Source organism: Neovison vison, chromosome 11, assembly GCF_020171115.1.
Source record: "Neovison vison isolate M4711 chromosome 11, ASM_NN_V1, whole genome shotgun sequence".
NCBI lineage: Eukaryota > Metazoa > Chordata > Mammalia > Carnivora > Mustelidae > Neogale > Neogale vison.
In genome coordinates, this window is record NC_058101.1 from 100,555,161 (window position 1) to 100,570,839 (window position 15,679).

General features: G+C 38.2%; 1 protein-coding gene, 1 non-coding gene and 1 pseudogene across 2 annotated transcripts; all 3 read right to left on the reverse strand.

The window, feature by feature from the left end:
- Positions 1-1,941: 1,941 nt before the first annotated feature.
- OSTC (oligosaccharyltransferase complex non-catalytic subunit) lies at positions 1,942-13,165 on the reverse strand. Its single transcript, XM_044224290.1, has 4 exons — positions 12,954-13,165; positions 9,214-9,307; positions 7,292-7,489; positions 1,942-2,516 (listed from the first exon to the last, which is right to left on the reverse strand). Exons 1-4 carry the CDS (start codon positions 13,090-13,092, stop codon positions 2,498-2,500), a joined length of 450 nt encoding a protein of 149 aa, XP_044080225.1. The 5' UTR covers positions 13,093-13,165; the 3' UTR covers positions 1,942-2,497.
- Positions 6,334-6,441, reverse strand: LOC122890685. Its single transcript, XR_006381135.1, has one exon. It is a non-coding gene; the product is annotated as a U6 spliceosomal RNA (small nuclear RNA).
- A 1,970-nt stretch (positions 13,166-15,135) lies between the features above and the next one.
- Positions 15,136-15,229, reverse strand: LOC122890598 (annotated as a pseudogene).
- Between the last annotated feature and the right edge of the window lie 450 nt (positions 15,230-15,679).

The window sequence follows — 15,679 nt, forward strand, 5'->3', positions numbered from 1 at the left end:
CAATTTCTTTTACTATCCAGATACATAGGATTTCTTTTGATTTTAATCCCGTAAGGTTTCCTTTATGAATCGGCCACAGGTGTGCTACTCAGATCCCTTTGACCAACTCACCGCCTAACTGCAAGGTAAAGGGAGAGGTGACAGCCTCCAGTTGTGGGCTTTGTCAGGGTTCACACTATCTGTGTCCAAGATCCTGCTAATCTCCAGGTGGCCTTGGGCTGAAGACCCAGTGGTGATACTGGGGGCTAGCCACTTCCACCCAACTTCTCTGAAGGCAGTCTCTTCTATGGAGCTCCCCATGGGACTGACAGCTACTTTGTCAGCTCTGTGTCACTGAATGGCAGCGTTCCATGGTTTACCTGGAACGCCTGCTTTACCACTCACTGGACCATTTTGCACTTCTTATTCCACGTTAGTTAGCTTTGACTCCTGAAGAATACTGGGGTAAAATCAGACTAGTTTGTTTCCAGTCTAACCTATTAGTTTGGTCTCTTTCTCATTTACTTAACCTCTGCTGGTGTTAATAATGGTATTACTTGAAAGGCTTTCCCTTCAGCCTATGCCATTTTAGTTTTAGCATCCTCAAAAGCATTTTAAGGCCAGTACAAGACAATGATTTTTTCTTCACATAAAACTTTGCAATTTTACTAGCAGATATTTAAATATATTTCACTGTATTCAATAAAGATACATTTATTTTATGATTAAAAACAAAAAGAATCTTAAAAGCAGAGACAAAAAAAACCCCCCAAACCTCGGTAGCGCCATCTTGTGGTGTTTGATGGGAACTGTCCACTACTTTGTTGTTTAGGAAAAGGCCTTTTGCAGTCCTAACACCTGTCATCTTCTGTCCATCTAGTTTAACCAAGGTTTTAAAATATGGCCAAATAACAAGAAATAAAGTCAAATCAAGCCTTTTAAAATTGGTGAGTACAAGGGCGCCTGGGTGGGTCAGTGGTTTAAGCCTCTGCCTTCAGCTCAGGTCATGATCTCAGGGTCCTGGGATCGAGCCCCACATCGGGTTCTCTGCTCAGCTGGGGAGCCTGCTTCCCCTTCTCTCTCTGCCTGCCTCTCTGCCTACTTGTGGTCTCTCTCTGTCTATCAAATAAATAAATAAATAAATAAAATTGGTGAGTACATACAGGTCTTATTTTCCTTTTTCTGAGCCTTGAGGTAAAACCATCTTCTTCCCCCACATCTCTCATCAGTAGACTAGTAACTTACTTTTTGTTTGTGGTGTTTATTGGTATCTGACATTTCATAAGCATCTTTTTTTCATAAGCATTTTCTATCTTTTGTTTATCTGGCTTCTCTACCAGAATATGAAAACAGAGCCTTTATCTGTCTTATTCACCCTTATAGTCCTCAGGGCCACTTCACATATAGTAAGTACGTAGAACTTTTTGAATATATGAATCTTTTAACTTATGAATGGCTACATATAAATCAATCTTGGAATTAGAAAAAAATCACCTGACAGAATTTTCCTGTAAACTTAAACATTTTGGGATAAGAATGAACAGAGCCACCAAAGAAGTGACATTCACAGCCAGTCAGGGAGAACCAAAAGGCTTGGCTACAAGAAATTAAGGCTAGACCAGACTGGTGTAGGGATCCCTTTAGATGTGCCCCAAATTGTGTTAATCACTGAAAACGAATGCCTGAAGGGAATTTTCATCTCACACAACCACATTTACAACTCTGGCATACACATGCAGCCCATGCTTGAATATTTATAGGGATACAGAATTGCAACCTCACAAGACAACCTATCAATCACATTTTGAGATCTTAAACTTACTAACAGTAGCTTAAGAGAGTCACAAGAATAATTATGGACCAAAAAGTTATATTATCAGTTAATTAAATCACATACATAAGTGGCCTTCTTGGCACAGTGGGTGGCAGTTCAGTCTCATAAAAATACAAATACAAAAGGTATTAATTAGAAAACTTATTTATTTCTGCTCCTTTCATTCATCTTATTGTGCACAAAACAGTCCTGCATACATATCTGAGTAATGTGCTGTCACACACTATGTTTAAAGGCAAAGCACCATACATAAAGCTGATCTGTCCAGAGTTCTCAGCTCATGGAATCTTGCTTCCTGCTTTTACATTAATTTTTGAAAGTCAGAAAATGTCATCTCCAAAAAATGTTAAGGGGGCTGTAAAAATAATCACTTTATTCAATATTACAGTTGTAGAAACAGAATATATTTTCTTTAAGAAATGAAAAACTAAGAAAATGCCACCTAACATCGTTGATATGTCAGTATAGGCCAGCAGGAATAAATACTGTGATGAGTTTGTCTCTTTGATACCAAGCAGACATTCTAGTTCAAGCTTTAATATGCTTCCTAGTTCCACTAGATGCTTCTTTTCTGCTGCTTCGCTCTTTTTCCATATTTCACATCAGAGGATTGGTACAGCCTTTAAAACTTCATTAACAGGAGCAAATCCAATATCCACTGATTTCTTCTCAAAAGGCATTTTTTTAACCCATCAGATAGCCTCTGTAGGAATAAAATTTATAAACACAAAAAGTGAAAAGGAAGCAAATTCCAAAGCGCCCAAATTTTATGATGAATCAAATGACCATCTAAAAATATAATTGTGTGACTCCTCCTTACGGTTTTTACTTTGTATCTGGCCTCCCCAATAAATGACTACATTACTGAGCTTCATTTCCATTACCCTTTCCCCTCAAAGGGTAAAGTTATAAACCAATAAGCTCCAAACCTGCAAGCAAATGAAAAGCCACTCACACACCTGCGGGGCAGGTAAAAAGCCAGGCCATGAAGCTCTCCTTCAACCAGGACTGATTTAAAATGCAAGCACGGCAGCTAGGTTATCGATCTCCTCAAATCACAGAATTAACAACAAAATCAAGAAGAGGAAGAAAAGGAAAATGACAATAGGTAAAAGATGATAAAAAGGAGAAATGGCAGGTTACACTAAGGAAATCAACTAAAAACTGGTAAGTGCTGCTGTGTCTTATTAAGTCTAAACCTAAAAGGACCCTGAGTCAAGAAGGAAAATTATGCTTCATGTTCACTGTCCAGCAAGTAACAATTATCAAATAATAAATATTTGCTAAATACAAATGTGAATGTTACAGAGGCAATAAAACAAACACTTTAGAAAGTGGCCTGTCATAAAGGAGTAAAAGTGTTTTAGTACATGTAGAACTAAATTTCAGTTACATGGAAAAATCATGTATATGCATTCTCCTAGTCCCTAAATGACATTAATTGAGTAAAGTATTATTTTCTTACTTTTATTTTTCATTCTCCCTTCCTTTAGAATTTCTTCGCTGAACTGATCCTGTGATCTTAGGACTTATAGGGGAGCTCCCTAGCTTTTCTCATCAGGTTTAATAAACACTAGCTCAAACTGCTAAAAAGGTGATTTTTTTCCACTCTGACCAAAACAGGCCTTTTGAGGGGTGGCTGGGTGATTGAATCAGCTAAGCATCCAGCTATCGGTTTCAGCTCAGGTCATGATCTCAGGGTCTTGGAATTGCCAGCGCCAGGACGGTCACAGTCACCACGGAGTGTGCTTGAGAATCTCTTTCCTCTCCTTCTGCCCTTCCCCCTACTATCTCTCTTTCAAATGAATAAATCTTTAAAAATAAATAAATAGAAAATAAAACAAGGTTTTTTGGTCCCAAATTGTATAGTATCCATTCAATAGACTATTTTATACAGCTTTATAACAGACTTGCCTACAAGTGAAATCTATTCCTCCACTCCCAACCAAACACTTTGCCTAATTTTAGGACATCACAGCATGATACAGCACACCATCTTTTATTTTTTTAATTTTTACAATTCTTTTAGGTCAAAAAACAACCCTAATAATGAAGACTTTAGAGAACCTAATGACCATTACTTTTCAGAAGAACCAAGCACAAATTTGTACCATCTCCCACCCAGTATCTAAACATCATTTCATTTCTTTAAACCTGTGCACATTTAAAAGGTACCTAATGCACACACACAATCCCACATACATTATCTTTTGAATTATATGAGAAGAATTTTATTTTCAAAATGAAAACTGTTTTTCTGTAACTCTGTACTAGTACCATAAAACTATTAGGCACCAAAATTTGATTTTTCACTTTAAATGTATTGTCATATATGCAAATGGTCAAGAAATAGTCATTCATTTTATTAGTGCCCATGTTTCTATAAAAAATATGGCATCAGGGGCACCTGGTTGGCTCAGTGGGTTAAGCCTCTGCCTTCGGCTCAGGTCATGATCTCAGGTCCTGGGATTGAGCCCCACATCGGGCTCTCTGCTCAGCAGAAAGCCTACTTCCCCCTCTTTCTCTGCCTGCCTCTCTACCTACTTGTGATCTCTCTCTGTCAAATAAATAAATAAGATCTTAAAAAATATATATATGACATCAAATAAAGCCATACTTTGATTTGTAAAATTTTATCTGTAAGGGAGACATCAGGTCTCTAAAAAAGCATAAATTAAACAATATAAAACAGTACCAATTCACTGCTATTGGGGTTTTTTTTTCCTTTTTAAAGGTTTCTCTTACTAGAAATATCAAACTCTTTGTAACAAAGACTTCAGCCCTGGAGGTCATTGTGATGAATCTTATGCGGCACAGTCATCAATTACCTCAGATGCTAGCAACTTATTTGATCCGAAAGCACCCTTGGTTAGTGGTTTTTGTTTTTTTTTTTAAGACTTATTTATTTATTTGTCAGAGAGAGAGAGAGCGAGAGCGAGCACAGGCAGACAGAGTGGCAGGCAGAGTCAGAGGGAGAAGCAGGCTCCCTGCGGAGCAAGGAGCCCAATGTGGGACTCGATCCTAGGACGCTGGGATCATGACCTGAGCCGGAGGCAGATGCTTAACCAACTGAGCCACCCAGGCGTCCCGTTAGTGGTGTGTTTTAATGTCTTTTTGCTATTGCTGTTTCACTTAGGTATCAAACTGTTTATGTATGTTGGAACTTCAAAGATCATTTGTGTGCAAAAAAGCTATATTCCCTCCTTACTGGTGGTACTAACCACGGCCCTACTGTGTGCTATGTAGGCCCATAGACATGACTCATCATCTTGTTTGGGGTTTTCAAACATTCCAGAAAATGCAATACTGTTGCTTCCCTTTCTCTTCTAGAATTGTCCATTGTTTCTTCCAGCTCTGCACCCAAGGAACCAGGCTTTAGGAGGTGCAGATGAGAAATCATATCAAAGAAGGAACTGTAAATTCCTTCCCCTTAAAAATCTAAATCCTAGATTTAGCTGCAGGACAATTTACAATTTAGATCACTGTTCTGTTTGGATTAGATCTAAATATAATTTACACCTGGGAGATTATATATAAAGGGAGTATACCCTATTTCCTATTGTTCACTTAGTCGGCAATCTTGGATGCCAGCCTAAAAATGGGGACAAGAAGACAAATATTTACATAAATAACTGAAACAGTAAGATGGAGGCAGTCAGAGTATTAAGCACTTTCCAAAGCTTTCATTTTTAAGCAGTAGATAGTTCTATTATCCTACAAGTCAAATGCCTGAGTTAAAAAGAACAGCACTTACATCCTAAGGAGAGGACCTAAAACGGTAAAGAAGAATGAGCAGCTTAAGGCAGAATAAAAATAAATCTTGTTCTACAGGCAAAACCAGCCCACTTCTGATCTGCTATATGCCTCCAAAAGTTCCATCTGTTTTGGTTAATTTGTAGTGGCCTCCTGATCTCTCTGGGAGCCTCCTCTTTTCCTGTTTTGCTATGGAAAATTTCAGCCTCTTCCATACCAATATACCTTTCTCAACGAAGGAGGAAATAAAAGGAACAAAAAGAGGATGCTGAAGTACGTAATTCTTCATACAATTTAGCCAATGGCCAAAACTAATTTTTTAACAATTTCATTTATTTACGAGAGAGAGAGAGAGCACAAGCAAGGGGGAGGGTTAGATGGAGAGGGAGAAGACCCCGCTGAGCAGGGAGCCCAATATGGGGCTCGATCCCAGGACCTGAGCCAAAGGCAGAAACTTAATCAACTGAGCCACCTGGGCACCCCAAAACTATTGCCCCCAGACAAATATAAGAACCACTGGCAGAAGAGTCTGAGGGAACCACATGGATACACAGATATTCATTCAGTTGACAAAGAAGACTGTTCTCTTCTCCCACCCTGCTAAGATGTGAACATGACTGAAGGATTAAGTACCACTGACTTCCTACGGGAAGTCTGCCCATTCTACTCCAGATGTGTGACAGACAGTACAGAGGTGAAGCCACAGAACAAATGAAACCCACACACCCTCCTGTATTTCCGGGGTTTTTGTTTTGTTTTGTTTTGTTTTAAATATGGAATGCTTCACGAATTTGCGTGTCATCCTTGCACAGGGGCCATGCTAATCTTTCTCTGTATTGTTCCAATTTTAGTATATGTGCTGCCAAAGCGAGCACCCTGTATTTCCTTTTAATGTCTCTTATAATAAGGGAGTATCAGATCTAAGAAATCACTGACACTTGATGTTTAACCTAGTCCCTAAAAAATGAGTTTACTAAGAGCTAATCTCTGTATGGTATGTCTAGTCAAGGTTCCTGCAATTACTAATTCATCCATAGGTGAAATCAGAATATAGATAAATGTGATCAGACTTGTCCACATTTCAAATTAATGATCTCAAATGGAAATATAAAAGCTGCCATAAAACCAATTTGTTTTTATTCTAAAGGTATTGTATGTTTTCTGAAACAAAATGTTATCAGGCCTGTAAACATAAATTCCTTCCTCTTAAAAATTTAAATCCTACATTTAGCTCCATCTCTCTCTCTCTCTCACACGCACATACACAAATACACACACGTATAAAATCCTTTTCCCAACTTTTTGGTGAGGTAATAACCCTCTTCTTGTTCAAGGCTTAATGGTTTTTCCTCACATCATTATTCAGAGAGCAGCAATAATTAATGTCTTGAAAATATTCCCTACTGTCACTATTACTACTGGAATCCCATATTTTATACAACCAAAAAGCAATTTAAAGAAACAGTATCTCCAGTCAGTGGTCAGTGATGTAACAGCAAAATAACAGTATGGAGATAATACTCAGAAAGACCTGCTACTAATTTCAATTTTACTACTAACCATAGCTATAACCTCGAGCAAGTCACAAATTTCTTTGGTTCTCAGAAATGTCATTGGTTTAAATGAAGGTTAAATCACCCATGATTTTACATGATCCAAGTCATTATTTTACCAACTTGCAACAGAAGTTAAATTGCTGACTATACAAAGTACTTAATAACTTACGGCAGTTTCATTCTCATGAATACTCTAGCCATGAAAAAACTCAATAGGACACAGACGAATCCAATGAATAGAAGAAGAAATCTATTGAGTTTTGGAATGTTTGGTGCATTCGATCGGTCCAAGATTATGAAACCTAAACCTCCCATTGTAAACAGGAAGCTGGATGCGAGTCCTTCCATAATATATTGTCCATTTACTCTGAAAAAGACCACAGCAAAACAATGAGTGAAAATTCCCAGAAAAATAAAATACTTGTCTTTGGACTGAAATTCCTATTTCTGCTAAAATATTTTTGTGTTAATTTTTTATTCTTACTGTTAAAACTATTTTATCACACTTCTATTATTCTTGTCAACAAAATTTATTTTTATTTAGCCCATTATGTACCAAACACTGGTCTAGGTTCTGAGGATACAACAAAAATCTGTGTCTTCATAAAGTTTTAAAACTTCAACTAACACAACTGTCTACTTAAAATCAATGCTGAGATTTTACTAGCATAAAAAGTCAGTCAGTGTATGTACATGAACTCTTCACCCAGAACTTTTGTTTAGCTTTTAAAAATTATGGCATTTAAATTTCTATTATAAATTTCAAATTCTGAATTGGTTAGGAATATTTCTAGAAGTTTTATGAAAATTTATAAACCTCTTAGGGCACCTGGGTGGCTCAGGTGGCTAAGCATCTGTTTGGTTAAGCATCTTGGTTTTGGCTCAGGTCATGATCTCATGGATCATGGAATCAAGCCCCGCATGGAGCTCCACAATCAGCAGGGAATCTACTTGAAGATCCTTTCCCCCTGTCCCTCCCCCAACTCGCATGTGTGCATGCACCTACTCTCTAAAATAAACAAATAAATCTTAAAAAAAAAAAAAATCAATCAATCAATAAATGTCTTGTTTCAAAGGGAAAATTTTAAAATCCAGTGTTCTTATCCAGGGCTCCATGAACCCCACAAGAATTTCCAGCAATCTATAAACCCTTAGAATTATATGTGAATTTTTATATATATGTATATCTGATTTTTCTGGGAACAGAGCTTTCAAAATTCTGAGTTCATGGATTCCCAAAAAGCAAATTCTTCTGTTATAGAATGATTTATACATAGGTATCTGTTAAAGAATTATGTATTTTTTGTTAGCTAATTGCTTTAATTGAAAACACAATACAGGCACTAGGCTCAAAATTCAAACAGTGCCAATGACAACACTACGAAGGGCTCCCCAATCATCAAGATCACCTATCATCTAGATTTCTCCCACTCCTGGAGAAGCACAGTAATCTTTTCAGAATATTCTATGCAGGAATACCATAAAAGTAAGTATAAATGCAAATACATAGCTATATTTGGTAGACAGTTATCAAGTGGATTTTAGAAAGCAATACAATAAGCACTGCTCAGATGAACCAAACCACACTAGAATGGTGCTTCATTACTGAAATGGAGTGCCCAAGGGTCCAAAATTATTATTTTTTTATTTGATAGTATAATCCAGGGGTCCCCAGATTTCTTCCTTAAATGGCCAGACAGTACATGTCGTAGGCTTGCAGGCCACATGGTTTGTGTCATGTTTACCACTGTAGCTTGAAAGCAGCTACAGACAGTATATAAACAAATGGGCATGCCTAGTTCCAATAGAACATGACTTACAAATAAACAGGTATGTACAGTTTGCTGCTCCCCAGAAGAGTCTAAGCGTATTTTAAACCAATACCTTCCTTTAAATAAGTGATCATGTCAATCACTGTGAAACACTTTATGCCCTATAAATAAGTAACATACTTCTATTCTTGCCCACTTCCTGCCATTTTAGCTACTATCTAAATGCAGATGGACCCACAGGTTTCAATATATTTTTAAAAAATATCCATACTCCAGCAACCTTCCTTCCCACCAAATCATTCAAAAGGTTAAGTGTTACCTGTAGGCCAAGAAAGCTACTGGTCTCTGATGTCCATGTTCATCGGTCATAGAACCAACACTTGGAGGTTCAACAATAACATCATAAATTATTCCTGTATGAAAGACAGTAGTGTAGATTAGAATGGATTCCTAAATTTTAAAAAGGATTAGAGTTTTCATGTCTCTAAAGGATCATTTATATTTCAACAAGACTACTGAGATATGATAATCAAGGGAAGCCCAGCTAATATCCTAAACTTTAGATACACCATTTAAAAATTCAACTCAATATTTCAGATTACCTCTAAAACAGGTGTTTGATAAATTCATTCAGTAACTGTTTCTAATACTCCACAATAAAGGAGATTTAATATTAAAGGCTGTATTTTAGTTCAAGAAAATGTTCCACATATGCTTGGATATGTTTCTATCAATTGAGAGCTAACTGGAGAAATTTTCTTGCTTAAATATAAAATAAGGAGACATTTTAAAATCATACCAACAGGCAGACAAGCAATACTAGAGACTCGTGATCATTAATGTTAACGTCCATCACTTAGGTCATGATGTCACTGTGTTCATTAATACTAATGTCCATCAAAATCAATTGTTTTCCCAATCTCCCATTGCCAGCATCTACTTTTCACCTTTTCTACTATTCTCCAACAACCTCACTTCCAGCTTTTCTTAAGCATAGTAAGACTGTGTCTCCCTCATCCTTGATTAACAAGCAGTCACACAGGAATTCCCTCAACTCTTCACTACTACCAAATCTATAGACTAGTATCTGCATTCATCCTTCCTTCCTTCCTTCCAGCTATAAGAAAGAAAGAGTTCCACCTTCTAACAATGTGAGATTCCTTCTGCAATTATCAGGACTCCATCCCTTTCCACCTTCTCACAGACTTGGATCCTTTGGCCATCTCTCTTCCTTCCTAAACTTTCAACCTCTCCTTCCCTATGTCAAATTTCCCTTGACTCCAGACCCTCCTAGTTAACATCCTGTTTCTATGCTTCCTTTTTGAAACAATGCAGACTGCCTTCTGCGGGGGGGGGGGGGCATGGTAAACTTTTCTCCCTTTCCTCATTTACCCTTCATTCTTCAACTCACTTCAACTGGCACCCGCCTCCACTGATCTTACTCTTGCTAAAGTTGCCAATGATCTCCAAATTCCATGGATATTTTTCAGTTGTCTTGGGAGGCTTCCCAGCAGCACTCAATCCAGTTTACTAAATCCATCTTCTTTAGGGGAAAATTGGCTTTTGTGATACTCCTGTCCACACTTTCTTGCTACATCTCGAACAGATCTTGTTGTATAGACCCACTAAATGTTGGGAGTTCCTTAGGACTTGATGCACTGTCCTCTTTTTCTACATTCTCTCCTGAACTGAACTCATCCCTTCCCAGGGTTTTAATTCCATGTACTAATGATTAATGATGGTCAATGTGCCAATACCTATCAAACGTTAGCACCCGTAGAATTAGATGTAAGCTCCCTAAGAACAGAAACTTTCTCTGTTCTTCAGTATCTGGATTAGAGGATTTTTTTTTAAAAATCTATTATTAATCAATTTCAACAGAGAACTCTTTTCTCAATTCTAAACTCATAGCTGCAAACTTGACATAGCCAACTAACTGTAGTTGTCCTACTATTACATATCCTGAAGTGCCCTCTGGTTCACCGTTCCCCACCAAAAAACCTTCCAACTCTTCAATCTCAGAAAATGACCATCCCATCTAGTCAGATGCTCAAAGATTCCTTCATACTTCCTTCTCTCCAATTAATCCATACATCCAATCAATCCATCAACACCTAATGAATCTACTTCCGAACTATCTTTCCTTATACTTTCCTCCATCTCTACTGCCACCAACCTAGTTAGACTCAACCAACTACAAACCTACCTAACCAACCTCTTGATTCCATATTTGTCCATTCTTTTCCCTCTGCCCAATATTTTCTTTTCCCCAATTCTTCAGGTTTTGGTTAACATGTCATTTCCCTAAGAACCACACTCCAATATAAATGATGTTCCAACTCCCATTATTTTCTCGTAACTTCTTGTTCTATCCCTTCAATGAATCTTGGGTAATTTGTAATGGAAAAGATAATGCAGTGGAATAAGATTTCTGTGATGTTTAACCTGTCTCAACCATGCAATTACAAGCTTCAGGAGAGCAGCATTCTTATGTTTCCTTGACTGCTGTTCCCAGTACCTAGTGCCTGGAACTTAATAAGGGCTCAATGCATTGTTTGGTGAGTATTTCTCAGCAATAAGTATCATTTACTTCTACAAGTACACTCACAGTTTTTAGAAGAGACTCTTTTCCAGTGGCAAAACTGAATCCTTGTATGATACCTCTGGCCTTGGCCACTAAAGAGTGTTCTTTACAATCTGCCCCTGGGGGTGGAGCAGAGAATCTCCCCATACACAATCAATAGGGAGTAAGTGGACAGAAGGGAAACTGTGCGGCTTCTAAGAAAGGTTTGGACTCCAAGGGAGTAAGGGTTAGGAAAAAGAGACTAGCAGCTCAAAGCAGATGAAGACTATTATTTTTGTTTAATCATATGCACTTTAAATTTCATTTATTCAGTACAGTACCTATTAATGTGCCGACCAAATGTTAATGCTAATGCAATGCTAGGATAGTATCTTACCAATATAAAAAATATTCAAATGTATTTTACTTAAGTAAGTACAAGTTAACTATCATGATTCTGGACTGGGAGTGGGAGGCACATTCTAGTACCAAGCTCTCATAGTCATAGTTTCAGATTCATCCCTCTTCAGTACCAATGCTTTTCACATCTATGAAAATAAAGATGTTTATGGCTATTCCCTTAAAAACGGAGCCACTTCTGCTGTCCCTAATCTGTAAGCTTCAATTTTATAACTTTCAAATTAAGTATTCCACTTCCCAGTTTGCCAGTTCGGTAGAACAGTCTCGAGTAAATCGTGAATCTGTGTCTTGAAAGGGTAGTGGCTCGAAAATTGTAGCTGGATTGCCAACTCATCACTGAACAAAACAACGCCCCTTTTGCAACGTTTTATTTGAAAACAAACAACCCCCCCCCCAAAAAAAAAACAGGATAAGACATTCTGGAGTGTTTAATAGTACTGCTATTTTCCTAATTTTTTAAATTCTCAACTTCTGTTTCTTGAAATACAATACCTTCTGCGAAATCTAAATCCAATCCCAAATATTTATCAAAACCGTGGATTCGGAAAATTCCATTGGCATTTATTCTTGATTGGGACAAAAAGCAACAACGGACGGTTGGGTGTGAGCTAACAAACCTAAAGACTGTCACGTCTCTTCCAAGGGTCCAGGGACTGTAGACAAAGATAAGGGAGAAGTCCCAAGCCCTCTTGACCAACCATGGAAAGTACAACGGACAAGACTCGAGTCCTCCAGGATCTTTGTCAAAAAACTTACGGCAGGCAATAAAGAGCAACAAGACAGGTTTAAGAAATATAGTCTGATTCGGATCCCTAGGCTAAGAGGCTAGAAGTGCGAAAAGGCAATGGGCGTGAGAACAATGAGAGTGACCTCTCAATACAGAGCAGGGCGTGAGGACAGAAAAACCTTTGGGGCGTTAATCCTGGAGACCCCAGAAATTCCCTCCACCCTCCGAAGAGATCGAGAGCACAGAAATGCTGCCCTCGGGGCTGAGAGCCAGCCGCAGAGACTAGCCTCCGGGGCGGGCAGGCTCTCCGCGTCTCAGGGCCTCTCCGGGCCGAGCCAGCCCGAGTTACCTCCGGTGATGAGGAAGTAAGACACCACCACCAGAGCGTACACCGTCATGGCCGACGGCATGTGCACCCAGGGCGGCTTCTTCAGCTTCAGGTTGGGGCATTCGAGCACTAAGAACGGGACGCGGTACAAAGTCTCCATGGTGGTGGCACGGGTTTCTCTCGACCTCCAGCCCCACGCGCCGCCCGGAAACAGGTCCGCCCCTCCCGCTCGCCCGCGCCTGCGCCGGGAAGAGACTTGCAGGTCCGCCACACTGGAAGGCCGTTTGTCTACCCAGAGGAAAAAGAAAAAACTATGAAGAAAGGATAAACACCATGATTTTAAGCTATATATTTTTAAGCTTTGTTAATCATAAATTTGAGTGAGAAGCTCAATTGTTTCAAATGAATAGGCAGGTGATTTATGTATCTTCAAGGACCTGCAGGGCATCAGACGTGGCCAAGCCGGAGAAGCAGTGGGGACCGAATCCATCGCAGCCCCTCCCACTCGCCGGCGCGGGGGATTTAGAAGCTGATTGGACGCGGGCGCTCTAGGTTCCCAGAGCTGGAGGATGAATGGGAACGTTTGGAAAATTCTGCCTTTTCTATTAGCGGTTTTTTCAAGAGTCTGAGAAAGCCCTAGTTGCAGAACTTTTACTTCCCGATGTAGTTGCGGAGACAGTAATAACTACTGTTACTAATAATTGCTCAAAATTGTCAAACATTTTTTGACAATTTTTAAATTTTTGGAAATTAAAAAAAAAAAACAGTCCAGATGTATCAAAAATAGCAAGATGACGTCTCCACAGGATGCCTAAAGCTGATACCTTGACGTGACCAAAATACTATTTTAAATAACCCGTGTCCTCCGTTTCACTTTTCTTCTCCCACAGCCATCCCTATCTTCAAAAATGCTAAAATCTTTCTGGCCAAAAAGCTTTAACTCATCCTGGTTTCTGCCTTTATTAAAACTCCCATCTCCAAAATATCAGCAATAATGAAGTGGGTATACAACGCAGCCAATATTTATACATAGGCGGTTTCTCTGGGTATTATAAAGCAGAATGTTTCTGAAGTTCCCATAGTTTTATAAATAAGCAGAACTTTGGAACAATTGAAATTATGTTGTCTTTTTAAAAAAGGAAAAACATAGAAATTAAGAGGGTTTTTTTTTTTAATTTGAGAGGTACTTGTTATTAAATTCAATAAGTTAACATATAGAGTATTATTAGTTTCAGAGGTAGAGGTCAGTGATTCATCAGTCTTATGTAGCACCCACTTATATGTGCTCATTACATCACATGCCCTCCTTAATGTCCATCACCCAGTTATCCCATTCTCCCACCCCCTCTTCCCTCCAGTAACCCTCAGTTTGTTTCCTATGATTAAGAGTCTCTTACGGTTTATCTCCCTCTCTGATTCATCTTGTTGTTGTTTTTTTTCTCTCTCTTCCCCTATGACCCTCTATTTTGTTTCTTAATTTCCATGTGTGAGTGAGATCATATGATCATTGTCTTTCTCTGGCTGACTTATTTTGTTTCACATAATACCCTCTAGTTCCATTCACATCATTGTAAATGGTAGGATTTCATTTTTTTATAGCTGAATAGTATCTCATTGTTTATAAACATCACATCCTCTTTATTCATTCATCTGTTGATGGACACCTAGGCTGTTTCCATAGTTTAGCTATTGTGGACATTGCTGCTATAAACATTCGGGTGCACATGCCCCTTTAGATCACTACTTTGTGTTTTGGGGGTAAATACCCAGTAGAGCAATTACTGGGTCTTAGGGTAGCTCTATTTTCAACTTTTTGAGGAACCTCCATACTGTTTTCCAGAGTGGCTGCACCAGTTTGCATTTCCACCAACAGTGTAGGAGGGTTCCCCTTTCCCCACATCCTCACCAACATCTGTTATTTCCTGTGTTGTTAGCCATTCTGACAGGTCTGAGGTGGTAAGAAATTGAAAGTTTTTAAGCTTCTCTGATAGCTTCAGGGGGAAAGATAATACCAATTAACCACTGCTTGACAGACATATGTTAAATGATTTATACTGGTTCTTATTTAGTCTTCAAGACACCTCTGTTAGGGAAATACTAACAGCACTTTACATATGACAAAACTGAAGCTTGAGAAGTGAAACTCAAGAAGTGTAGTAGTCTGTGATTGTTTGAGACCTAAAGGCAATTGTTCTAAATGCAAACAAGATTTGAGATGTTTAAGATGGGTACTCTACATGTTTAGAGAAACTTCTTTAATAACAAACTATAGAAATGATCCCTGAAAGTATAGTCTTGAGATGTTTAAGATGGGACAAGTTCATCCTTCTTCCTATATATTTCAGGACAAATAATTTTATATGCATTGTGGAAAAAACCTAGATGCTTTAAATTAAAAATAAACATTTTGTAGTAAAAAATAAAACCACCTAGTCAGAGCTTCACATTCATCTATGTATTGAATTGTTACTTTCATTTTTTCTCTGTTCTAAAATGTAAGTTTGTTCCAGAAACCAATTCATTGTTATTTTTAACATCTTAAAATCTGAAATATTTTCCAACTTGACTTTGTAATATTGTATAAGTCAAGTATTAAAAAAAAAAACCTTTTATGAATAAAAACATACATCTGTTACCATCTGTGTCCTAACCAAAAATATTTCTGCAGAAAATGTTTTGGTTAAACACAATATAAACTCTGTAACCAAAAACCAAGGAAATAATGAATATAACCATGGACATTAGAG